Source organism: Xenopus tropicalis, chromosome 7 (genome assembly GCF_000004195.4).
Source record: "Xenopus tropicalis strain Nigerian chromosome 7, UCB_Xtro_10.0, whole genome shotgun sequence".
Lineage (NCBI taxonomy): Eukaryota > Metazoa > Chordata > Amphibia > Anura > Pipidae > Xenopus > Xenopus tropicalis.
In genome coordinates, this window is record NC_030683.2 from 92569730 (window position 1) to 92595885 (window position 26156).

At 37.0% G+C, this 26156-nt stretch overlaps 2 protein-coding genes across 2 annotated transcripts in view; one reads left to right on the forward strand and one right to left on the reverse strand.

Moving 5' to 3' along the window:
* Positions 1 to 15803, reverse strand: part of atad3a (ATPase family, AAA domain containing 3A) — a 35727-nt gene extending 19924 nt beyond the window's left edge. Inside the window, 7 exon segments of the mRNA NM_213684.1 lie at positions 3267 to 3336; positions 3836 to 4001; positions 6859 to 6928; positions 7995 to 8054; positions 10198 to 10299; positions 11807 to 11883; positions 15528 to 15803. Coding sequence (NP_998849.1) covers positions 3267 to 3336; positions 3836 to 4001; positions 6859 to 6928; positions 7995 to 8054; positions 10198 to 10299; positions 11807 to 11883; positions 15528 to 15720 — 738 coding nt within the window. The 5' untranslated portion in view covers positions 15721 to 15803.
* Positions 15804 to 15953: 150 nt separating this feature from the next.
* Positions 15954 to 25894, forward strand: LOC100485840. The gene is made up of 5 exons (XM_002938851.4): positions 15954 to 16169; positions 20320 to 20444; positions 20582 to 21443; positions 24346 to 24519; positions 24661 to 25894. Exons 1-5 carry the CDS (start codon positions 16114 to 16116, stop codon positions 24824 to 24826), a joined length of 1383 nt encoding a protein of 460 aa, XP_002938897.3. The 5' UTR covers positions 15954 to 16113; the 3' UTR covers positions 24827 to 25894.
* The last annotated feature ends 262 nt before the right edge of the window (positions 25895 to 26156 follow it).

Sequence of the window (26156 nt, forward strand, 5' to 3'; positions counted from 1 at the left end):
TTACGATATTCCCCAAGCAGTACAGGAGCAACAGTTAAAACTACCCATTCACCTGTGCTGCTAGGATAAAAACCTGAAAACATGCAAGAAATGTTTATGATACCCATTCCTCAGGATGGGCAAGAGCACAATAGACGTCTTTTATATGTATCGCATAGTTTGCTGCCAAGTGCCCTGCTTATTCTAGCTCTCCCATAACCCAGAAGAGCATGCTAATGATGTTTCTATCAGTGCCTATGAACTGCAGCACCAAAATCTGCTGCAACTTCAAATAAAAATACTGAAGGAGACGTCAAGAGTCATATGGATTATTTCTGATATCCACTTTTGGCCATAGTTACTAGCCTACAGTTAATCTCTACCCATGTCTTTACATGACACCGAGGACCTGAAATTCTACCCTCATTGATCATTTCATGAGTAATAGAAATGATCATTGCAGCCAGTTAATCACAATTAAATATCATACCCGTGCCAATGCCTTGCTTATAAGTGACTAGGCAACATTGTGTAGTTTTTAGGGCATGAACCAATGTACAGCGGACACCTGTGTGCCGGCAGTACCCTCTGGACTAATTTCATTCCTTTGTTGATGAAAAAAAGAATTTATATGCTTGCCTCTATAAAAGGAACGTATTTTGCATTGTCAAGTCATTTCCTTTATAGCATCATATGGAGATGGGGTGAGGGGGGCTTTTTATTTCGCATCTGACATCTGTGCATGCATTAGCAAATTAGCAATTATGCGCTCGTCAAATGAAAGTTTCCATCAGCCATGCTGCAGACGGGTCTCCATTAACAGAATGAGCTACCGGGGAACTGCAGGGTATGAGGGGCACTGCTCAAAGTCAATGCAAATGTCACTTTCTGCTCCTTAGGTGTAGCCTTTCTTCCCAGTCCAGTAGCTCACCCTACATTCACACAGTGCCATTATACATGTATAAACTGACTCTTAACTGGCCGGTGGCTATGATCACACACATGCAGGGGGTAATGGATAAGGTACAATAAATTGGCTTGTTTTGCCCTGAAAGACATTCTGCACTTCTTTTCCTTATATTTGTGCTTCTGGCTGTGACCCATTGTAAGGCACAAATGAGCAGTATTAAAAGATAGTAAAATGCCATAAACTCTCTCCTTTGATTACATTTTAGGCATGTATAGTTGGTAGTGGGCAGTTTTATTTAGCAGGGCCTCTTTACTTTTTGCATTGCATATAGGTGCATTTTTGTATGTAATCTGTATATGTACACACCCCCTATTGCACAGTCCGATAGAATATGCTGGTACTTTATAAATAAGAATAATATTGAAGATAGCCAGTGTTCATAAAGAGACAAAAACCAAGGACGTTTAATCTTTGCCTTGGTACACTTTCTGTATTCAGCTGCTCTGCTATTTATGGGGCACTTATCACCTAAGAACTGATGCCCCCTACTGGTGCCGGATAACTCCTAGGTCTCTATAGTACAGAAGAATCATTAGAGAGAGTTGACATCTTAATTGAAGTGTCGGTGGCGTTTGCGGCAATAGTAGAATATTGCCAAGAGCCTATGTTAGATTATGCAGACAGTTCTCTCTCCCTATATCTATTTCCTTTCTCAGTGCTTTCTACCCACCCCTGCCTTCTTTGCTCTTTCTCATTCAATTTTCACATATTTAATGCTAATGTGTAAAAGAAGAAGCTTTTTTTTTAGTCACTCAATATAAAAATACTGTCTTGACTTTTTTATGCTCATGTATGTCCAAAAACAACTTCAAATTTTGAGAATGTTTTTCAGAGAGACAATTTCTGCATTGAAATACAGATAAAAATCACCCTAGCAACACAGAAAAGCACAGTGTTTACAATATTCCAAAGCCGCAGATATCCGCAGAGAGACTTCCATTCAATAAGCAGCACCACCTTGTGGATGACATGGCAACCTACAGATAGCATTATTATACATATAACATTAGATTTTTTCCCCCCCAATTGTTATCAGCACAGATAAAAATAATATTGTGCACTGTAAAAACACTGTAATACATTTTTAGTTATGGGACATCAAAATGTTTTAATTCCCTGCACATGTGATGTCACTAAGGAAAGGAACATCACAGTGCAATGCATTATTGGTTAGGTAGTTTCTGCATGCTGTTTGTAAGCTGTGGAGTTGTTACAATTTGTAACACCAATGTTTTAGTCCCTCCTTCCATGAAGCATATAAAATGGTATTTATTCATACTTTTAAAGGAACAGATTTCAGTATTAGGTATATTAGGGGTTTCTGTGTTATGTGGGGCTTGTAATCAAATTTTTGTTTGGAAGCCAGAGTTACCCTTTAAGGGGCACATTTATGGTTGCTCGAGCAATTATAAACGAAACCCTATGTGAGTTATGAAACTCACGTGGGGTTTCGGGAAAAATTCCCAAAAGCTACCAAACTTATTATTACTTAAGAAAGCCCACTTGGGGAAAAATAAAATTTAAAAATAAAAAACTTTGTGTATTTTTGCATAAAACCCTGTGCCAGCTCCATAACTCAAGCAGGGTTTCTGCTTAATTGATAAAAGTAGCACAGGTTTTCAAAAGCAAAGTAATAGTTTATTTCCAGCTAACACAACATCATGGGTTCTATTAATTCTTAAAGGAGAAGGAAAGGTAAAAACTAAGTAAGATTTATCAAAGCTTACTTTCTTCTATCAAAAGAAACAAGATTTCTTGTCTCCTTTTTTGAGAACATGTTCTTTGGTATCAGACTTCTCTCAGCAAAAAAAAAAAAAAAGAAGACCTCTCAGAAAAATCCTTCATTCCCTGGGCCAGAGTCTACCCAGTTCTGTCCTCTCTCCTGCTCCCCCTTACCATAAGAAATCATAAAACTCACTCCCCCCACCCTTAGGAATGTGCAAGCAGGAAGCTAGAAAGATCAAGCTAAAATGGCAGCTGCAATCTTAAAGCTTCTAGGGCTCTTTACTCAGGTATGATAAAGTTTTCTGCAGAATAAATATTGCATTCTAGGTGGCACTAATGTGTCAAATCTATTGGCAGTAACATGCCAAAAGGGCTTTCCTTTAATTCCAAGGACACAGAGTATTTTGCTTGCCACTACTTAAGATCTCCCTCTGCTCTGTGATTATTCCCTGCTCTCCCCACTCTCAGTGGAAACAATTTGCAGGAGGTAGGGGCATTTTGATCACAGATACAAGCAGTAGCTATTGCACATGCCATGTGGCATTGCATTTAACATTTGACATTTCAGCACAACTTATGATTTAATACTTACAGTTGCTGTTACTTTGTCCCAGTCTGAGATAAAGGCCCGAAACCCTTCTCCAAACACTGTTCCTGCAGTCCTATAAATTAGATGCACTAGGATTTTAATGTACACATAAAATGTATTCATAAAGCCATATATACATAGTCTTTTGAAAACAGAAGACAACATATTTAATTTAATCTGCTTGTTGCGCAACAGTTTTGGAGGACACTGGAAAACTCTTCTATTCACTGGCACATACACTAAAATAAATTCTTTTAATAAGATATCAGTCTTAAGATGCTTTAAAACACCTAAATAATATCCTGACAGATATAGCATTTAGCACTCTACTATAATGCTGCTTGCCAGTAAAGGTATGGTATAAGTTTTTCTGAAACCAGTTATCCTGAAAGATCCGAATTACAAATATATATATATATATTATATATATATATATATATATATATATATATATATATATATATATATATATATTATGTTAAATGTTATTAAGCAGGTAAAGAAAATAGTGCAACCTGTATACAATATAATATATGCACCTTGTATCATACAGAAGATTAAGTTAGACATACTTGATAGATTCTAGAACTGTCTGACGATGCTCAGCGGCTTTTAGTCGGATATTTTCTCTTATAATATCTGCATTCTCGCGTTCCACTTTTGCCCGAGCGCGAGCCTCTGCCTCAATGCGAAGCATCTCATTCTTATGCCGTAGTTCCATCTCATGTTCCACAGTAGCTGAACAGTGAAAACAAGCAATAATACTGATGCCGTAATAATCATCATGAACACGTAACAATTTCAACTGTTATCCACAAAAAAAATATTAAAATGACAATTTATTCTGAGATACCTATGTTTTACTGGCTGTTAATGTGTAGGTAAAGAACTTGGGAATAGAGATGAAACCTGACAAGAGACAAACTTCCTGTGTGCATATGTGCTGGGGGCAATACTACAACAACAGCAAAAAAACGAAAGCTTTCTCTCTATTCCAGGTTAGCGATATACAATGTATACAAGTACCTTTTTATTCTGGTTGAGTGATTTGGTGGGGGAATGCGCAACATTACACTCCTGCCTGCAGATATTTAGGTTATTTATATATCTTACTGAAGGTGGAGTTTCCTTAAAGGAACAGTAAGACCAAAAAAATGAAAGGGTTTTAAAAGTAATTAATAAATAATGTACTGTTACCCTGCACTGGGAAAACTAGTGTGTTGACTACAGAAACCCTACTATAGTTTATATAAATAAGCTGCTTTATAGCCATGGGGGCAGTCAATCAAGCTGGAAAAAGGAGAAAAGGCACAGGTTACATAGCAGAAAACAGATAAGCTCTGTAGAATATAATGGGGGGTTTTCTGTTATCTGCTAAGTAATCTGTGACTTTCCTCCAGGGCTGTGGAGTCGGTAGATAAATTGTCCGACTCAGTTTTTGATACTTCCGACTCCTCTGTCAATGTATTTTATACATTCATACAGTCAATGAAAAGCATGCTTCATGGTCACTCAACGTGTTCGTTTATGCACTGCGTGCATTGGGCTTTATTCTTATAGCAGAGAAGTAATTATGACTGTTTGTGAATTGGGACATTTAAACTTGCTTTATTTTTTTTTTTATTACCATTTAAATTTAGTAGGAGTCAGGGGAGGAAAGCAGGGCTGTGGAGTCGGAGTCGAGGAGTCAGAGTTAATTTTTTGCCGACTCCGACTCTGACTCCACAGCCCTGCTTTCCTCCTTTGAATAGCCGACTCCATGGCTACACAGGAGCTTTGTTTATATAAACTAAAGTACACCAGTTGTAACAGTGCAGGGCAACAGCACATTATCTTTTAATTACTTCGATACACTTTCATATTTTGGTGTTTCTGTTCCTTTAAGGAATTATTTTGTGATCCCAGACCAATGACAGCTTTCGAATTGGGCTTTGATCTGTTGCAGTAACGTAGTATTGGCAGGAATTTAGCCTCAAAGAGTTTAAAAGGCCACAATGCATTTGAGGCATAATTCTTCCCACTGAAAGATACACTGCCAAACCTTTGAACAGGTTCTTATTTCTAGGTGATGATTTATCAACGTTTGAGATTTTTTTCACGATTCAAGTTTTTTAGTGCCAAAATTCGCACAATTTGAAATATGATTAAAAAAATTCAAAATGTGAGTTTATTTGAATTAGAAAAACAAAATCTTGAATTCACAAACTAGATAATTGATAATTAGGCCCATTAGTGTGGTTTATTTCCTTACAATACTATAGGTCATTTGGTTTGAATATGACCTGATACCATCCCGGTTAAAAAGCTATAAAGGTGTGTGTATATAGATATATATCTATATCTAGATAGATAGATAGATAATCATGTTTAAATTTTTTTTAAACAGAGTGGAACAGTATCTAAAAATGTCTCTCAGTGGAATTACAATACAATTCTAGGCCTTCTGAAATACAGATATTGAGGACAATAAAACACAAAGGACAAGCAAGGTCAAGCCTGAAAGAGGTCTAAGAAAGCAACTTCATATGGGAAAAAACTCAGCTTATGTCTCATGTAAGCACCTAATGTCTAACACAAGATGGAAACAGGGGTTCTCTTGCATGTGTTCAATAAAGGCTACAGTTATGACAGGAAAAGGAACCAGTTCCCCTGCTGGACCACCATGTATTTCTGTGAAGAAAGGCACAACAATCAAATAGCTCAAACTGTCATTGCCTTTAACCTCATTATCTCCTACCTCTGCAGACTAATTTTAAATAAAGCAAGAATAATGATCATGTGTCTTGTACTCTCATGTAATTGACAAAGTGTGCAGAATTGTGAGTTTGCACAAAGTTCAGTACCAGTATGTGCAAATAAGCGTGCAAGTTACAGTGCAAAGGTATGGCTTATCGGAAATAAGTGATGAGTGAGTGCAAGACCACAAATGTGAGTAAAGGTCCCCATACACTGGCAGATAGCCAAGCGAGCCGATCTTCTCGCGACATCCCCCACCTACGGGTGGGCGATATCGGGAGAATCCAGGGTAATCCGATCCCTGGGGCCAAACAATCGAATTATAATGATGGGCATAGGTAAAGTCGGTCCGGGGACCGCACCGGCTCGTTGATGCGGTCCCCGGACCGACTTTACCTACGCCCGTCATTATAATTCGATGCGACTAGATTTTCTAACCTGATAGATATCGGTCGGGCAGGCCCGTCGGAAGTGCCCATACACGGGCTGATAAGCTGCCGAATCGGTCCAAGGGACCGTTATAGGCAGCTACTATCGGTACGTGCGAATGAGGTAGTGTCTGAGTGATTGTGTGATTTTAAGAATGTGAGCACAGGACTATCAATGTATCTATCTGCACAACAGTATGAATTTAAATGAATGGTACTGTGGGGAATTTATAATAATTATGTTATTTATTGGTGTTTCCTCCTTTGATCTACTTAATATAAGTACCAGGAATTATGTAATAAATATTATGGGTCCTTGTTGTCAGTATTTATAGTATTATTGAAGTAGCCAAATAATATCTGTAGTCCAAATAAAAAGATTTGTTTATTCTGAAGCCACTTAAATCCACAATATCAAACAATCTGCTTACCTTTGCGCATGGCTTCCTGTTTCTGGACAGACTCTTCTTGCCTTCGCAAATTCTCTTCATTTTGTAATTGCTTTCGAAATTGAAAGGACAGACAGTTATATACTTAATATATACAAACTTACTTAACAACAAAGTTGTAGAGGAGTAAAGCAAAGGGTGAAGTACATGCTTTATAAGCGGACATCTAATATTTGCACAACATCAGGAACTGTCCAATACAGATGAGATCAGAAATTTAAAACATCTACATTGGTAACAGACACCCATGCAATAGTCTACACATAAGGACATCACTCTAAATATGAATAGTAATTTACTACTCAATATACTGCCAGTTATGTGGGGCCTAGCAAGCAGATACAATTTCAAATGACAAATTGGTGAGCTATAAAATAAATTGTTAATAAAAAATAAAAAGTAAAAATAATAAAAAAAAAAAAAAAAAAAAAAAAAAACACAAAAAAAAACAATAAGCCTAATTACAGTCTCTAAGTACAGGTATGGGATCCATTATCTGGAAACCCGTTAAACAGAAAGCTCCAAATTACGGAAAGCCTGTCTCCCATAGACTCCATTTTAATTAAATAATTCAGATTTTTCAAATGTATTTCCTTTTTCTCTGTAATAATAAAACATGATCCCAACTAAGATATAATTAATCCTAATTGAATGCAAAAACAGTCCTACTGGGTTTAATTAAGGTTTTATTGTTTTTTTAGTAGATGTAAAGTATGGAGATCCAAATTATCAAAAGTCCCCTTATGCGGAATAGCCTTGGTTCCGAGCATTCTGGATATCATGCTAAAAAAGTTTCATCATGTCAGCATAATCAAACACTCCCAATCCCTAACAGTGTGCTTCTTGTGACAGTATAGTAATCAGCTGTGAAGTTAATATGGAAACAATACATGTTTGCTGTGGCCCTGCTATGCTAAATAGTGGTACGGTTTATCAAAACGTGGCTGATGGACTATGAATAAACTATAAATCACTGGTGTAACTGCTTTTGGTCAGATGCAAAAGTGAAAGGTGTGACTCTTTGCAGTGCTAAACACATGTATATAAAAAAAAAACACTTTTATACATGCCAAAACTCCACAAGAGAGTGATTTTGATATTAAAATATTACCACTTACTTGCTGCCTCAGCTGGTCCTCGTAGCGCTGCCTGGCAAGTTTGTCCTGGTACTGTGCCCTCTAGGGGAAAAAGAAAATAAATCAGAGTTGTGAATGGTACAGTTTAGCTGCTGCTTAAGAAAACAAAACAAAAAAAACCCCCCAAAAAAACACAAATATTTTAGTGTACTAGATCATGAAACAAATGTTTGCAGCTTTTCTTGACATAAAAAGGGACGTCCACATAACTAAAAAAGGTTTTAAACTCAAACAACATTTTGCCAAAATATAACTCAAGCAATAACAACTCAATAATAATATTTCCTTTATATATTATTTATACATTAATTGTTTTAAAGCTATTTGGAAATGTAAATTACAAACAGCTTTAAAGGAGAAGGAAAGGCTAAGTCACTTGGGGGTGCCAAAATGTTAGGCACCCCCAAGTGACTTAGATCGCTTACCTTTTACCCCGGGCTGGTGCCCCTGTTAGGAGAAAAAAGCACCAGCCCAGGGTACCTGTAGGAAGCGCTTACTCCTTCCTTTTTCTTCTGCAGGTGAAATCCGTGGGCCGGCGCATGCGCAGTAGAGAAAAAAGCCGACTTTTAAGTTCGGCTTTTCACTCTACTGTGCATGCGCACGCAAGTGAATAGGAAGTAGGAAGCTCTCGCTGCTACCCCGGGCTGGTGCTGTTCTCTCCGTACAGGGGCACCAGCCCGGGGTAAAATGTAAGCGATCTAAGTCACTTGGGGGTGCCTAACATTTTGGCACCCCCAAGTGACTTAGCCTTTCCTTCTCCTTTAAAAGCAGAATCGGTTTTCTCCTTGCAATTCTCTGCATTACTGCAAGCAGGCTGGTTAAGAGACCCGTCAAGTAACATGCAAGGTGCAGATCTGATTTCATAATTAGACGTAGAAAGGCAAAAAAAGGGATAGATTGATAATGCATTTACAAATATAGTATAATATACTCTAAATTATATATGGGAGAGGGGCTTAATTGCCGTATTCCCTTGAGAAAGGTCACAAGCAGTGACTGAAACGTCGGGTTTGTAAATTAAATTAAAATAAAAACAACTTATCTTTATTTGCATAAAACCAGTTGAGTGCTGTACTTCATGGAACTATATATATATATATATATATATATATATATATATATATATATATATATATATATATATATATATATATATATATATATATATATATATATATATATATATATCAAACTCAACAGTAGAAAGCACTCACAGCTATATTTCACTATGAGCTTTGCCATGTGGCTTACTACATTGATATATATGGGGTATGTCCTAGTTTATGTATTATCATGAGTCTAGATGTTTGATAATTATTCTATTTTTGATCATATGGGGATTTTTAAGTGCCTGGTATTTGATTACACTTTGCACATGTTATTGAATGGGTTAATGTTGTATAAACACTGATTGGATACTGCTGGTTTTTAACCTGACACTTCACTTCCTGTATATCATCCTGATGACGATCCTGTGGTGATCGAAACGCGTAGATGGTATGCTGAAATAAATCACTGACTTGATTGATGCCATAGCTGTGAGTGCTTTCTACTGTTGAGTTTGATGCATTATTTTTGTTAGCACCCAGCAAATTTTTGGGGGTTTTATATCCCCTTTGATTGCTACGAAATGTCAAACAAGCCTTAGTATATCTTGATTATTTGGACTCTAGGATTGCTGTTTCTTTGGAGTCTATAGAATTTTTAGTTACAAAAGTAGTAATGTTCTTAATGAAATACACAGCCTAAAGTAAACCTAGTAAAAACCAGTTACAAAACCCATGTTTTAGTAGTAATAACACATATTATAAGTAAAATGGAAAGCTGACCAAAGCAAAAGAGTTTTACTAAGTCAACTGAGACATCAATTCTTCAATATACACTTTATATAAAAAAATTATTTCTGTAAGATGCAATAGCAAATATGCTCTTTGGATTAGATTCTTTAAATGGAGCACATGACTGTAAGGAACAAATGACTTATGTTTTGAACTACTACTTGCAAGCAGTGGTGGAGATCGAAAAAGAGTGCTGAAGACAGACAGGGGAGACTGCACCCCTGCATTAGAGGTCATTTACAATCCTAATACCCCACTGTTCCAAAGTTACGAAGATGCACTGATGTCTATTTCTATGGTGACAAAGGCGAAATTTAGAGATGAAAGTAACGTCTTGCTTTGCTTACCGCTTGATGCTGCTTTGTTTCCTCATTTAATGTTTTCCTCCTTTCTTCTGCCTGCACTCTGATTTGCTCGTTTTTTAGCTGTTCCACAGCTGCTTCATATTCCTAACAAATGAAAAATAAAAATATTTGTGCCATTTTCCAAAAACTTCAGCCAAAAAGCATTCTTTTACAAGACAACATTCCCCTTAATTAATGAGGCAACAGAAATACAAAGAAATTAATTCTAGAAACCTTAATACATAGGCCTTTCATTATACCCCTGCACCAGTCCACTGCCAACTTCTGCTGTCTGATCATGCTTTTTACATGCAGGGGGCCTAAAGTCTTAAACTGACTTTCCAGAGAGGTTAGGTTACCAAGTGTGTAGGAAAAAAAAACATAACTGGTGTTCTGACTGCACTCTGAGGTAAGCCCTAACTGGCCTTGTACATAAAGAATAGGGGGCAGCTTTCTTGTTTCTAGCTTTTAATTGCATAACTTAGTACTGCATGCAGTACAGAATGAGTGTATAGGAAGAGCTGCAGCTTTAAGGTTTGACAGGAAATATTTTGTGCCCCAAAACTGTAACAACAAAAAAGTATATAAAAGTAAATACAATATAATGTACTGTTGCCCTGCAAAAGTAAAACTAGTATGTTTGCCTCTGAAAGACTACCATAGTTTATATTAAAAAAAAAGGGAAAATGCACAAGTTAGATAAAACACCATTATATTCTACGGAGAATCTGTTATCTGCTCTGTACCCTGTGCCTTTTATCCTTCTTTCCAGCTTCAATGGCTGCCCCCATGGCTACACAGAAGCTTCTTCATATCAACTATAGCAGTCTTTGTGTAGCAAACACTCATGTTTTACCAATGCAGGGCAACAGTACATTATATTTTTATTACAATTAAACACTTCCATTTTTTGATGCTACTGTTCTATTAGGCAACAAACATATAATTATGTGCTATAAACAACTTTACATTCCATGTTTAGGTATACTTCCTCCATGCACACTGGCAGGACATTAGGAAGCAGTTTTCTAGGCAATGAGGACTAAGACATCTAGCCAATCAATTTTACAAGCTGTATCATTTTGCTAAATTAGGAAAGGGGCACTTAAAAGAGAATTTGTACAAGGTTAAATAATGCGACATATGTGTGTTTACTAAAGCTTTCAAAATCAGAATACTGATAAAGCCTTTAGTCATTTTAAAAGTTACAACATCTAAGTTTAAATTTGCCCAATAAGAGGGAAGGATAAAATCGATGGAACAGGACTAAGCCGTTGTGCTGCTGCAGAATGGTGGCAGGTATTCAATGAGTCCATTTACTCAATAAACACTTGTAACTGCCTTTCTGTGTTGGTAAAAAGTTATTTTAGCAATGCGGGTCTAAACCAGAAAGTCGATCAGAGAATCAGTATAAACATGCCTTCTAATGAAACAGTAAACAGTTACACTGTCTTTCTAATTTTTCTTGGTGTAACATGCTACCACATACATGTTGGCTACACAATGAACTACCAATTGCACGGCATATTTTCTCAATACACGTATTTCTGAAAGGTTAACCTGGGCACAGTTTTCTCAGTCATATTAAGGAGGGAAAAATCCAGCAACTAACCTTGATCTTGGATTGCTGTTCCAATTGCAGTGTTTCTTCTTGCACCTTTGCAAGGTTAAGAGCTTCCTTGGCATGGCCTTAAAGAAGACCAACAAAAACAAAGTTAAGTAAAAGCAGTATGTATGGTCAGTACTTTCAAGCCTTAAGTTACAGTTCACAAACTGCAACAATGTCAGCATCACTTCTTACAGTTAACTCACCTGCTTTTCACATACCTTTACCCCAAGAGAATGCCACCTTCTTCTGAAACCAGGACTTCATCATTTACAGGCTACATATACGAAAGTGGTCAATTCCATTCTTTTATAAATAATTCTTATGGGTCTATTACTGCCTCACAATATTGCTATTCTTCATTATCTGAAGCCACTCTTAGTACAAAAGTCTTTTCCACAAAAAATTAATTATGTTTGTAAAAGAACAGAATTGTTCCTTTGTACTTTAGACAATCTTAATTTCAATGATTAGTGAAACAACAATTAAAGGCAGATATTTTAGTGTAGGGCTTAAAGAAAACCTTAGCTTAGAAGGAGAATTGCCAAGTGCAGGTACCCCCACCAAAAAGGAGCATAACAGATATACATGTTCAAAGAGTATTAGCTTATTAACTTCAGTCCCATGTGCCAGACAATCGAAGGGCACACAGGAAAAAACAAACATTTAAGCATTTTCTTGTCAGAAATGAATAAGCTATTGCGTTCAGCTATGGTCATATTTTCTCCCTGTATAGCAGAATTTCAAGGCAGGGGATTGACTGTTGAACATACTGTGCAGTTTACCTATATTGTTAATTCCATTCAGACTCTCAACCCGTTTGTTCTTCTGATTAAATGACAAGAGAAAATTGGATTTGCAGACTGCCCTAACATCAATACGTGTGTAATAAAGCTTAAAAGGTATCATCCCCTAAGGTTACTTTACAGAAACTTTTGCAGGATAGCCTTTGACTGAAAAGTTTTTTGTTGATATTCAGAACTAACAGACTCTCCACCAAAATAAGGTATTTCAAAAGCTGCTAATTATTCACACAAGCAACAAATTCAACTGCATGCAATAATTTCTGTTCACATAACAAAACAAAATTTACTTCCAAGCAACTTTCCAATATACATTAAAGCATTTATAAAGATTTGAAGTTATTTGTAAATGTAAAGTCTACTAAAGGCAGTATTTGTTTATCCCTTTCTTGTGTCTGGTTCTGAGACTTCTGTAGCAGAAGTCACCTCTCCTGCACACCGGTCTGCTGCATTGTTACAGGAGTTAGAACCAGAAGTGCAGACAATATAGACAGGTGCTTTTAGCTGGGTACGCCACCCAGCATTTATTTTGAAAGACACCCAGCTCTGCTCTCACCTCTCTACTGTGTAATTCACCTTCTAAAGTGGCAACAGGGCTTCCAAGCTCCCCCATCATACTTTCCTCTTTTCTTCCTATGAAAGGGGCTGTTGTGAGCTTCTGGCTTACAGAGGCTTCAAGAAGCAGTGTTATAAGGTGATTATTTATACATAAATTATTTCCCTCCAGCTAGCTACAATTTCATAACTTTCTGGTGAGAACACTGCATTTTCAAAAAACCTTAAATCCACTGAAATTGTTTAATCAATGTGTATTTGAAAGTTGCAAACAATTATAATTTCTTTTATTATGCATAACAGTTCCCCTTAAATTATTGGGATGGTTGTTGGATGATACAGCACATATGTTGTTGTCTGGATTAACAGGAGATCCTGAGCTGAACTTAGCTTTTTTTTTTTTGCTACAACTGAATGATGCAACGTTGCTTAAAGGCCATGTAACTTCAGTATGGGATCCCTTATTTGGAAACTTACTATCTGTAAGCACTGAATTACAGGAAGGCCATATCCTGAAAGTCCTTTGTAAGCAAATTATTCTAATTTTTACAAAATGATTTCCTTTTACTCTGTAATAATAAAACATTACCTTACCTAAGTTGCATAAATCAATATTGGTGGCAACACAATTCCGTTAGGTTTAATGGTTTTTAGAAGACTTAAGGTTATCCAAACTACTAAGAGATCCCTTATCTGTGAAACTCCAGGTCCCAAGCATTCCAGATAATAGATCCTATAACTGTATCACTAAAAAGCAATAAGTGTACTCCAAAGGCATTTAAGGAAGACAGAGGAAAAGAAACACCCTTTATTGTGGCTTACCAGAGCTTTCTGGTTAAACCTTGACAAGTTATACACTCTAAAAAAATAAGCAATACTGGGGATTAAAGTGATCTTACTGGCTAAATATAGACATGTTTAATCACAAGAATGATAGCAGGCCTAATTATAGGACCTAAAAAATCCAATAAGATTTCAATTAAAAAGCTATTTTGTCACCAAATAAAGGTCATTGTGCTAATCTCTCCATTCATTCATTCATGCATGCATCTATCAATGGCAAATATAGTACCTGTAGGTGTTACAGGAGTAAAATTATACCACCTTGATATATTTATATATATATATATATATATATATATATATATCTTCAGTAGTGTAACAGGCACTCACGATAAGGCAATGGAAATTGCCTGGGTGCAGTACAAAAAATGCAGAAATGTCTTTGAGAAAGGCTGCAGTGGCAGCCGAAACGTTAGATGCAATTTTGTAAGTAAAATAAATCTTTTCCTTTTAAGTCCTGTGAGTGCGGTACCTTCCATTTTGTATATTATATATATATATATATATATATATATATATAAAGTTCAAAGTATCGGCACTCACCAACCAGAAACACCAATGTCCGGGTGCTAACCATAAAATAGTATAAAGTCTCGCAGAAAGCACTCCAGGAAAAAATAAAAGACAAAAAAGTTTATTTAGACCCAAATGTCTACGCGTTTCGATCCATGCCGGGTCCTGATGACGATCCGGCATGGATCGAAACGCGTAGACATTTGGGTCTAAATAAACTTTTTTGTCTTTTATTTTTTCCTGGAGTGCTTTCTGCGAGACTTATATATATATATATATATATATATATATATACATACATACATACATACATACATACATACACACACATACATACATACAGGTATGGAATCCCTTATCAAGAAACCCGTTATCCAGAAAGTTCCGAATTACGGAAAGGCCATCTCCCATAGACTCCATTATAAGCAAATAATTTTAATTTTTAAAAATGATTTCCTTTTTCTCTGTAATAATAAAACAGTACCTTGTACTTGATCCCAACTAAGATATAATTAATCTTTATTGGAGGCAAAACAAGCCTATTGGGTTTATTCAATATTTAAATGATTTTTAGCAGACTTAAGTTATGGAGATCCAAATTACGTAAAGATTCCTTATGTTGAAAATCACAGGTCCCGAGCATTCTGGATAACAGGTCCCATGCCTGTATATATCTATCTATCTATCTATCTATATATATATATCTATATATATATATATATCTATATATATATATCTATATATATATATATATCTATATCTATATCTATATATATATATATATATCTATATCTATATCTATATCTATCTATCTATATCTATATCTATATCTATATATCTATATCTATATCTATATCTATATATATATATCTATATCTATATCTATATCTATATCTATATATATATATATATATATATATATATACACACATGTAAAATATAATTTTGGAGGATATGTGATACATTATATATATATATATATATATATATATATATATATATACTCTACTTACGAGACTGGTCGAGCTCTCTGGCTGCCTTGGCAGCTCTCTCCAGGCCAGTAGGGTCAAAGTTGCTCCATTTGTCCTTGGGTTTGTTTTTGTCCCCTCCATCCCCACTGCCACCAGGAGGGCTGGGGGGCTCGGGGAACCCTGGTACGCTGGGTGGACCCTGTTGCCCTTTGTTAAGACCAAATAACCAGGACATGGTGAAATGAGAGGTGCAGTGCGAGCCCCCCGGTCGGATCAGTCACTATTAACCTCTCACTGACACACGTGGGTTCACCACTGAGAAACGCGCATGCGCAGTCACCCTCAACGCAAGGTCACATTCTGTACACCCTGCCCATTCCATGACGTTTACAACAGTGTTGCGATATCATTGGTAGAAAGGGAACCGGCATCGGACTATGTACCACACGCCTCTGAAATGACACTAACTCCGACGGATGCCTAGTAGAGTCAAAAGCATGGGAAAGCAAAACGACGTCAGCCTTGATGGTAAGGGAGTGTCTAACCAAGCGGGTAATACTTCCGCCTAGCAACACGTTGTTTGGCTCCTCCCATGGTTACCTAGCAGAGGCGCTGCAAAGAAGGCAACATGGCTCAGAGGGAGGATGGAGCGTTTGTTCTGCACGGCAGGAAAGCGGCGCTCAGGTATGGGATCCTGGCGCTTGGTAACCTGTGTTTACTCTGGGCGCCATTAATCTCTCAGCACATCTCAATAGCATTTTTGTGTTGAGTCCTGTAATCTTGTAGATCAGGGGCTAATACCTCTGCTCATAGCTCTGTGTATTGTCTATCTGTCTGTCTAGACTACATAGAGCATTACAGGTGTCTCTTGTGGGGCAGTATATAAATGGACAGAGGTCCCTCACCATGTCTTACATTGCCAATAATAATAATCCCAATATTATTATCATTTATTTTACACAGGATTTTCAATTAATTTTAGTGAACAGGGATCTTACAATAATTTAACAAACAAGGCTTTACAGAGTAACATTAGGGTCAGAGGGCCCTACTTGCAAGAGTTATATATATATATATATATGGGAAGGGGGTACCTAGATCACAGGGAGTGGTGGGCACTAAGCATGTAGGTAATGCCAGACCTGGGAACAGCATCTGTTCATGGAAGACCCATGCTCCACAGGAATTCCAACATACATTTTCTTGAAGATTAGTTCCCATGAGAGAAATTGATTTTTTTCTATGCTGAACATTGCCTTTTTTTTTGCTTATTTGAATTCATATTTGGAAGCATCAAATCCAGAATGTTGGTAATCCTTCACAAAATATTCTGCAGAATCTACTTTGCATGCTCAGTATGGTTAGGCACTGGGGAATCCTAGTCCTGCAAATAGTTTGGCCAAATTCATCACTAAAATATATAATATAAAATATATAAAAAAATGTGACTTTTATTTTCAACACATTATGCAAGAGTAAAAAACAAGTCTCATTTTTTTATAGCATGTACCTATTTAATATAATTTTTGGTATATTTATTGTAACTGTAAATGGTCTTTGCATTTGAATGCAAATACTTGAAGTACTGATAATATAAATATATATATATATATCTTCCAATCGAGCCACACTCCGTTTGTATAAAACTTATATATATATATATATATATATATATATACTTTTAAATATATATATACTTATAAATATATATATATATATATATATATATATATATATAAACACAACACCCCCATAATAGCAGAGTGTTGTACCCTTTCAGCCATAGAGCAAAATCCAAAGTAATATAGGTGATACCTTTTATTGGCTAACTAAGTAGATTAAAAAAAATGCAAGCTTTCGGGACTACTTAGGTCCCTTCTTTAGGCATAATATACACAGAAACACAACACACACATACACGGCAGAGGTTATTGTCATTTGTCATTTTTCTGTGTGATTGCAATGCATAGATCTTTGTTCAAGAACAGTAATGCAAGCTGCCTATTTCATTAACCATCATAACATGCAGTGTTCTATTTGGTAAATAATAACTTTTTATAAACTAAGCTAATCTAATTATGGTTTTCTAAGTAGTACATGTAGGCACTTCTTGTATGCATTTTATCTCTGTGGCAGTAGTACCAAACTGTAAGGCTGTCCCTCTAAGAGTTTTGACCAAGAGGGTAGGATATCCCTGCCTGAAGGCAGGTCTTTGGACATATTTGGGTAAAATTCCCTTTTCTATCCTTTAATTAGGGTGAATATTTGTTGGATTCCCTGGTTGTTTTAGGACTAAGGCTAAATATTGATACAGCAATGTTTTCATTAGTTTGTAACCTGGTTATGGGGTAAAGGGAGCCCTGGCAGTAGTTGGGCCTCAAACGGGGCATGAACTAAAAAAGGCCACTCATATATAATAATTGGTAAGTTCACTTAAATTCTAGCACTGCTATTCTTTATAATTGAGGTGCCCCTCGCCTCCCCCCACCTCACACAATGCTTAGGGGCGGGGCAATATTCTCATAGGCTGAGACCTTGTTAACGTTTGTCCTGCCCCTAAGCGAACCGTCATTCAGGAAGCTGTTCAACTTGCCATTGTGAAGACTGACACTGGTTAGTATTGGGTGAGTTGGCAGGAGGCAGGGGAGCACCTCAGAAAAGAATAGGGGCACTGGGGTTTATGTAGGCATAGAGACACTTAACTGCTAAAACCTAGAGTGTGCCACTGTTCCTCTAACTCCACTCAGTGTAAGTAAATTAGCAGACTGTGTCGGCTGTCGCCAGTGTCATCACAGACTGAGAGGTGTAGGTTTGAGATGCACAGGCACAACTGTAAGATTTCAGGATTGGTAACCGCAATAACAAAAAATCAGTGGTTAATAAAACAGCATTCCATGTGCTTTGATCAGCATTTTACTGTATAGTCTATCAGGAACAGATAATACATATTATGTGAAATCCAAGCGGTTCCCGAGATACAACCCAAACATGTAACCTTTATTTATTAACTTTAAAATGTGTATTTTCAGACCAGAGTGTGCATTTTTCGACCTTTTCTAGTTTCCCAGCTCTTTTTGCTGCAATGCTAGTGATAGATAAAATGCTTGCATATGAAAGGGTTGATTGCACTGTAGGATAACTGGCTGTCATGGAAACCTCTTAAGAGGGCCCACATAGTCTGTTATAGAACAAGACCTGGAACATTCTGCAGTGTTGTAACCCTCTAAGCACCATACAGTGCAGAACCATTTAAACAGTGGCAGAAATTATGATATTTAGGACCAATTAAAATGTATTAGTATATAGTTTTATATAGTTTTTATATAGTCCAACAAATGGTTCACGTACTGAGTATAACACATGATGATGTTTCCCAAATAGGTTGTCAGCAATGACATTTTAGGAGCATTGTCTTTTTTTACGGTTAGATTTGCTAATCCACTCTTATGTTCACCCCATAATGCCTGCACTTTTAACTCCTTTAGCAGCACAGTTCAGTCCGGTTATTAAACAGTAAATGAAAATTGCCTGTGGGGAAATTGGTGATTAAATATAGGGCATATTTAGTTGAGTAGTACAGGTATGGGGTCCATTATCCAGAAAGTTCTCTTGCAGTGAAAAAACAGTACTTTGTACTTGACTCTTTCTACAATATAATTAATCCTTATTGGGTCTATTTAATTTTAAATTATTTTTTCATAGACAAAGTATGTACTGTACTTAAGCAAACACAACATCTATGGGCTAAATTACATGGTACAGGTATGGAACCTGTTCTCCAAAATTCTCAGAACCTGGGGTTTTGCAGATCTCCATACCTTAAGTTTACTAAATAATTATGTAAACATTAAATAAACCCAATAGGATTGTTTTACCTCCAATAAGGATTAATTATATCTTAGTTAGGATCCAGTCCAAGGTACTGTTTTATTATTACGAGGAAAAGGAAATCATTTGTAAAAGTCTTCATTATTTGTTTAACATTGAGTCTATTGGAGATGGGCTTCCCGAATTTGGAACTTTCTGTATAATGGGTTTCCGGATAACAGATACCTTACCTGTACAAGAATGGGATCCGTTATCCACAATTCTTGTAGCCCTGGATTTTCCACATACAGGAAAGTTTTGTCATAAGGAACAAGGATCACATCTGGGTTAGATGACATCTTGTGCAATGCTTTTTTCGGCTACTGATGAAACTGACTTTTGTATGTGTGCAAGAGAGATGGGATCATTAGACTTTAAGCTCAACTGGGGTAGGGTCTGATGTAAGAGAATATATATAATCTCTGTAAAAACACCATAGATAAAGTTGGTGCTATATAAATAAAGGATAATAATAAAGAGTGCCATCTCAAGGTACCAGTCTTGCTTGTAATAATATGAAAGAGTAGTAAGTCCCAATGGACCACTAAATTTGGCTGGGAGAGAAAAATACATGTTTGGAATACTGGAGCCAATTGCACTGTAATTATGCTATTATAAAAAAATGTGACTTTTTAAAAAAAGTCCCTAAAAAGCCTAAACTATTTTGATCCTGGCAGAGTAGATTTATAAATTATGATGTAAAAGTAGCTGTTTGTGAGTACACAGTGACAATTCAGCATATGAATAATATAGTAAATGATAAAGTAATCAAAGGAACAACACATTAATGTACATGAATGAATATTTGCTAGGGGTTTGTAGGAGGGAGCTGTCAATTGTTTGCAATGAATAAATGTACAAGTTCAGTTACAGATGTATATAAATGAGTTATTGTGGAAAAGTCACTAGTTTATCTTAGATTCTGTAAGTTTTTGTTTTTAGAACATACATTTTTTTTTGTCCTTAGTGAAAAGCCATATGAATTTCTGAGCAATACACAGAAAACCACCAGCAGCCACAACCTCAGCTTTCAGGGAGCAGCCCATAACCGCAGACTACACGCCAGCTATGACCGGCCTAAAGAAATCATCAGTAAGTAAGAATTTGCCTCTCATATGCCACTTCTCTGGGAGTGCTAAGACCTGAGGAGCAATATGTTATTTGTTATATGTTGATATGTTGATTTGTTTTGAACAAAAAAGCTAAGCTGAGATTTATATCTGTTTTAGGCAGTCCTGTATCACAGTACACCAAAGAAAATCCAAGCATTGATGACTTAGAGGATAACTTGCGGAAACTTAAAGTCCAAGTAGATAGCTTGGCCTCTAGTCTTAATTTGGACTATGAGAACGATACCAACCCCTATAGCTCTAAAGATGTAAACAAGCCTCAATGGTCAACACATATTAATGGTACCTCTTCTGAAATATATAATAGTAGCTCTGTAAAGACAGTACCAGATTCTGACTGGTTTCTTAAGCCAAATCACTTTGTGAAAGCACAGGAAAACTACTCTGCAGTTCAGAGTGCTGGTTTGCCAACATTTTCAACATCATCTTATTATTCAGTGGGAAGAGAGATTTCAGGGATGGATTCAATGACTTCATCTGTGTCCCCTTTTGATATGACCTATAGTGAAAAAATTCCTGTGAAGCTTGGAGCACCTCATGTAGTTGGAGTCAAATCCCTTCTGCCTCCCAAAGTCCCTGTCCGCTCTCGCTCTCTAGAAAAATCGAAAGCCTCAGTTGTGCGAGGAAGGTCACAATCCTTAGACCGTTCTCACTCATTTTCCCCCGTTTCCAAAAAAGCAAGATGGCCGAGATCACGCTCACAATCACCGAATCGTGTTTGGAGGCCGAACTCTGCCAAAGCCAATGCCTGTGGACAACCAGCGCCACGACTAAAGTGCAGTGGGAAAACTTCTTCCTCCAATAGACAATCACGGTCACGGTTCTACAGGCCTGGCTCTGTGGTTACAAGATCTGTCACGCCACTCAGAAAAACAAAGAGTAATCTCAGTTATTCCTGGAGTCCTTATAGTATACCGTCAACTTCAATATCTGCACCAAGTGCTGAGGAAATTAGCGAAAAGTAAGTAAGAAAAGGCTTTTATTATGCATTTGCCTATTTTTCCTGTTCACATCAGATTCACGTTCACTTAAGTAAGTCTCTCCAATAGGAAAGCTGTCAGGCAAGTATTTATCGCAAAACTGCCATTCATCTTGAGTTATATTTATGGCTGCCAGTAACAGCCTGCAAACATATTCCTATCTTCCTTCTTGTTTGGGTTTCCAAAGTGGCCCTAATTTTGATAATATTCTACATACATTTCAGTATAAATAATCCTTATATGAGGCAAATCAATCCTGTTGGGTTTATTTAACCTTTAAATTATTTTTAGCAGACATAATGTTGATGGTATAGTGACCCAGATTACAGAACGATCCCTTATCTGGAAAACCTGAGATGCAATGCATTCTAGATATCAGGTTCCATACCAGTAAAAGAGAGGGTTAATTCTGTAGTTTTGAATGGCATCTGATGCCTAAATATCTTCTTTTGTAAAAGCTAAAACCCATTATATTGTGCACAGCTTATCTGAGATTTAATCCATGTCTTTTTGCCCCATTTCAACTTAAAGGAATACTGTCATGGGAAAACATGTTTAACACATCAGTTAATAGAGCTTCTCTAGCAGAATCCTGCATTGAAATCTGTTTGAAATATTTTTTAACATTTAATTTTGAAATTTCACATAGGGCTAGCCATATTCTTCATTTCCCAGGGTGCCTAAGCCATGTGACCTGTGCTCTGATAAACTTCAGTCACACTTTACTGCTGAGCTGCAAGTTGGAGTGATCATCTCCCCCCCCCCCCATCAGCCAATCAGAACAATGGGAAGGGAACAGGAAGGGTCTGGGCTAACAAAAAATACAACTCCAGTCCTTATTAAATGTCACTGGAAAATTAACATTTCAAAAACAAGTATAGTGTACTGAGGATAATGGCACGATTTACAAAATATCAGACTGGAAATCCAAAGGGGTGCCCGGCCTTTCAACATATTTTACGCATTCTTTATGATCAGTCAATTGTTTAAAGTAATGATACATATCAAATATGTCTATGAAGATTTTCATTCATCCAGGTCATGGTATATCTAGTATAAATAAATTTAAAGCAACTGGACTTGTTAAGTAATCACTGAAAACGTTTCACTACTCATCCGAGCAGCTTCTTCAGTTCAACTGACTGGTATGGGAAGTCCTCAGCATATATAGAGTATATATGCTGAGTTGAACTGAAGAAGCTGCTCTGATGAGTAGTGAAACGTCTTCAATGATTACTTAACAAGTCCAGTTGCTTTAAATTTATTTATACTAGAGATACATATCAAAGCAATAGAATGTGACAAAATCTGTTATATAGGGTGTTAGAGCACATTAACAGCAATGTATTTTAACAGTTCTGCCAAGGGCATGAAATAATTGTTTTGTTAAAGTGAATGCAAGTAAATGCAAGCCCCATAGTCTGCCCCTTTGTGCATCAGTATTTGGTAAGAGTCCCCTTTTACATTCTAGGGATTTGGGCCTCCATATTGCGTTTCAGTCCCACTGTTTGGGAGCTCATGTTCTGTACTTATTGTAAACCCTGTACAGTACTATGTTACAGTAATAGAAGGCATTGCATTTATAAATTAATAGCTAATTTGGTTGACCTTTTGCTCTTCCCTTACCTCATTATAGTAATAGAAAAAAGAAAGCTGTAAAGGATAGGGTTAGTGACCCTTTTTACTATATAAAACATACATTAATTGGGAATGAGTGTCATGGTTTTCATGGGGTTTTTCATAAATGATTATAAGGCTGTATGACAATATGCTGCTGGCTGTATTATCATAGACAGTGGGGGAAGCCTGCCTGGCCTTACCCAAGCCATTATATGTAGACAGTAACCATGTTTTGATCAACACGAAACACAATATTTTATTATAATGTTCCAATGGTAGGTTTCATGTCTCTCTATCCTAACATTCCTTCTAATTCCTTTTTGGCTATGTGATAAATTATTTTGTGTACACATTTTAAGCTTGTATGCGCATTTTTTTAAAATGTATGCTCAGGTCAGAGTAAATGCAAAATGGTATATTTGCACAAAATTCTTTGTGCGCATCACAATTTCTTGTGTGCACTGGCATTAAAATGTGTGTGCGCTCAAGTTAACCCAGAGCTTAAATATTGAACATTGCTCTATATGTATAGAATGGGAGAGAAGACTTTGTAAAGTGTTTAACATTATATTTAATGATTTCAGCTCCTAGAATTAAATGCACTTTTCATACATGTAGACACATTCTGCAGTTTTTATACTAGTGTATATGAGTGTATTCACATGGCTCAGTGGTAAGCACTGCTGTCTCGCAGCTCGATTCTGTCCAGGGCACTGTCATTAACAGTTTGTGTGTTATTCCTGTGTTCCTAAGGGGTCCTCCCACACTCCAAGAACACATAAACTTGACCCTAGTGTATGTGAATGTGATGAAGATTAGATTGTAAGCTTCACTGTAGCTTCTAGAAATGTTTAACACTCGTTGTTTCCTCAGTAGCATTATGAATGTTCTGCACGCTATTTTGTTTGGATACAAACTGTATAGAATGCCTAGAAAATGGCAGCTGTGACAAGACCCACAATGTCTAACAGCAAAAAAAATCAAGCTTGAGAAAGGGTCCGGAGGGGCCCGAAACGTTGCTCTTGTTTTTTGTATGTACTTGGGCAAATAAAACACTGTCTTCACGGCTTGCAACTTCAGTGTGCTACTGGATTTTTTTGCTGTTGGATATTGACCCCCATGCAAGGTGAGGTTCTTCCAGTATTTGCACCTTATACCCGTTTGGGTAAGTTAAGAGAGAGTTGAGCTCCCCAATACTGCTATTGCAAGACCCACAATGTCTGGCTGCAGTGCATTCAGAAAGTGTGATTTTTCTTGTGTTAGATTCTTACAGACACTTACTGAGGGAGGTGTGGGAAGATCAGTATTGGAAGCATCCCCCTATCAACAGGAGCTAGCGAGGCTAAGACTAGAGCGTCTTCGGGTGGAAGAAGACCTGCTACTGGAAATTAAGAGGCAGCAAGAGTTGGAACGAACCAGAGGGCCAAGGCCCAAATGGTGAGCATGGGGAGATTTTTCCTTTATTATTTTGCTTTCTTCTTCCCCTTTTTACTTATTTATTTTGTTATTTTCTAACCAGGGACACAACACACAGCCATGCACAATTCCTTACATTTATTAGCCTCTGCTTCTTTGCAGGTATGAGATGAAAAGCTCACAGTTCCACTATGAGGCACGCAAAAATAACGAATTTCTAAAAAGTAGCAAGGAATATCAGTCCATCTATAACTACCGCCAGGAACTTACCGCAGCTTCCCGCAACTTCCAGGAACACCTGAAAATTACACACTTGGACCCTGTATAGGTGTTAGGGGACCTGCTGCACAGGGGATTCTTCTGTTGTTAGCCCGTGTGTTAGCCTGTGTGTGTGTGCTTTTGTCTGTGGAATGGCAGCTGAGGAAGCAGAAAAATATTAAAACCTGTGTTTGTAAAAATAGTTATCTGTGTTCAGAATGAAGATGTTTATGTTGCAAAAAGCATAATTGGTATGAGGTCTGTATCCTCTTAGTGCCCGAGGGACTCAGATAGAGGAGAAGGAAAGTTACAATCACTGGGCGCCAAATGTTAGTGATCACTTACCTGATACCCCAGTCCGGTGCTCCTGTTAGCTGAAAACTGCAGCACACCGGGGTTTCTTTAGAATCCGGGGCCAACACATTCGCAATAAAGTGATAAAAGCTGACTTTAAGTTGTTCAGCTTTTCAGCAGGTACCTGGGTCTTTGTGTTTTTTCTGGGTAAAGGAACACCAGCCCAGTATATCAGGTAAGTGATTGCAATCACTGGGGGGTGCCTAACATTTTTGCACCCCTTAGTAGTTGAGACTTTCCTTCTCCTTTAATAAAATGTAAATGTGTTGGTGAATGCTGCAGAGGGTTTCTCAGGGTTATGGTTATGGTGACCCAAAATCATTAGTAAATTCCATGCATCTGTTATCCATATTAAATTCCTACCTGTTGTCAAATATCCCCATCTTTATAAAACGAGCTCAGTTCAATTGAACAAAGTAAAAAAAAAAAGAAGAGCACATTAATTGGCTAAAGATTTATTTTACTGCATCTCCTATGTGGGCATCAGTGCTTTACCCTGAAAGAGCTAAAAATAATTCAATGTTAGTTTCATTCCCTGTTACTCCCATAGTCTGGCTGAATTGCAGACTTAGGTTCAGTTGTTCAAATACTAATCCATGTTTGATTAAGCACGTTAATGACAGAATCATTTATTAATGGTGTACACACATGTAAGAGGGAAACCATCATCTACCATTCCTTCCTGCTCCCTTTTTATGTGTGACTTTATCTGTTACCATCTCTTTGATTTGTGAGTGTACTAATTTATTAAAATACTGTTAATAAAATTATGACTTGCATACAGGTTTCTATCTCTGTTCATGCTTTATATTGGTCTGCAAATATTTCAAAGCACTGTACACAGACAAGGTATAGTGGGAGCCATTTGGGAAATAGCAACATTGTTCCTAATGTAGTGATGTTATACCATTATGTCTGTTACACAGAGGACAGAGAAGCCCTACATTGTAGAACACACAGGTGAAAGACTGATGCCAGTATAGGTTCAGATATATAGCATAACTGTCTTAAGGGTTAGATGACCTTTAAATTAACTTACGTATGAT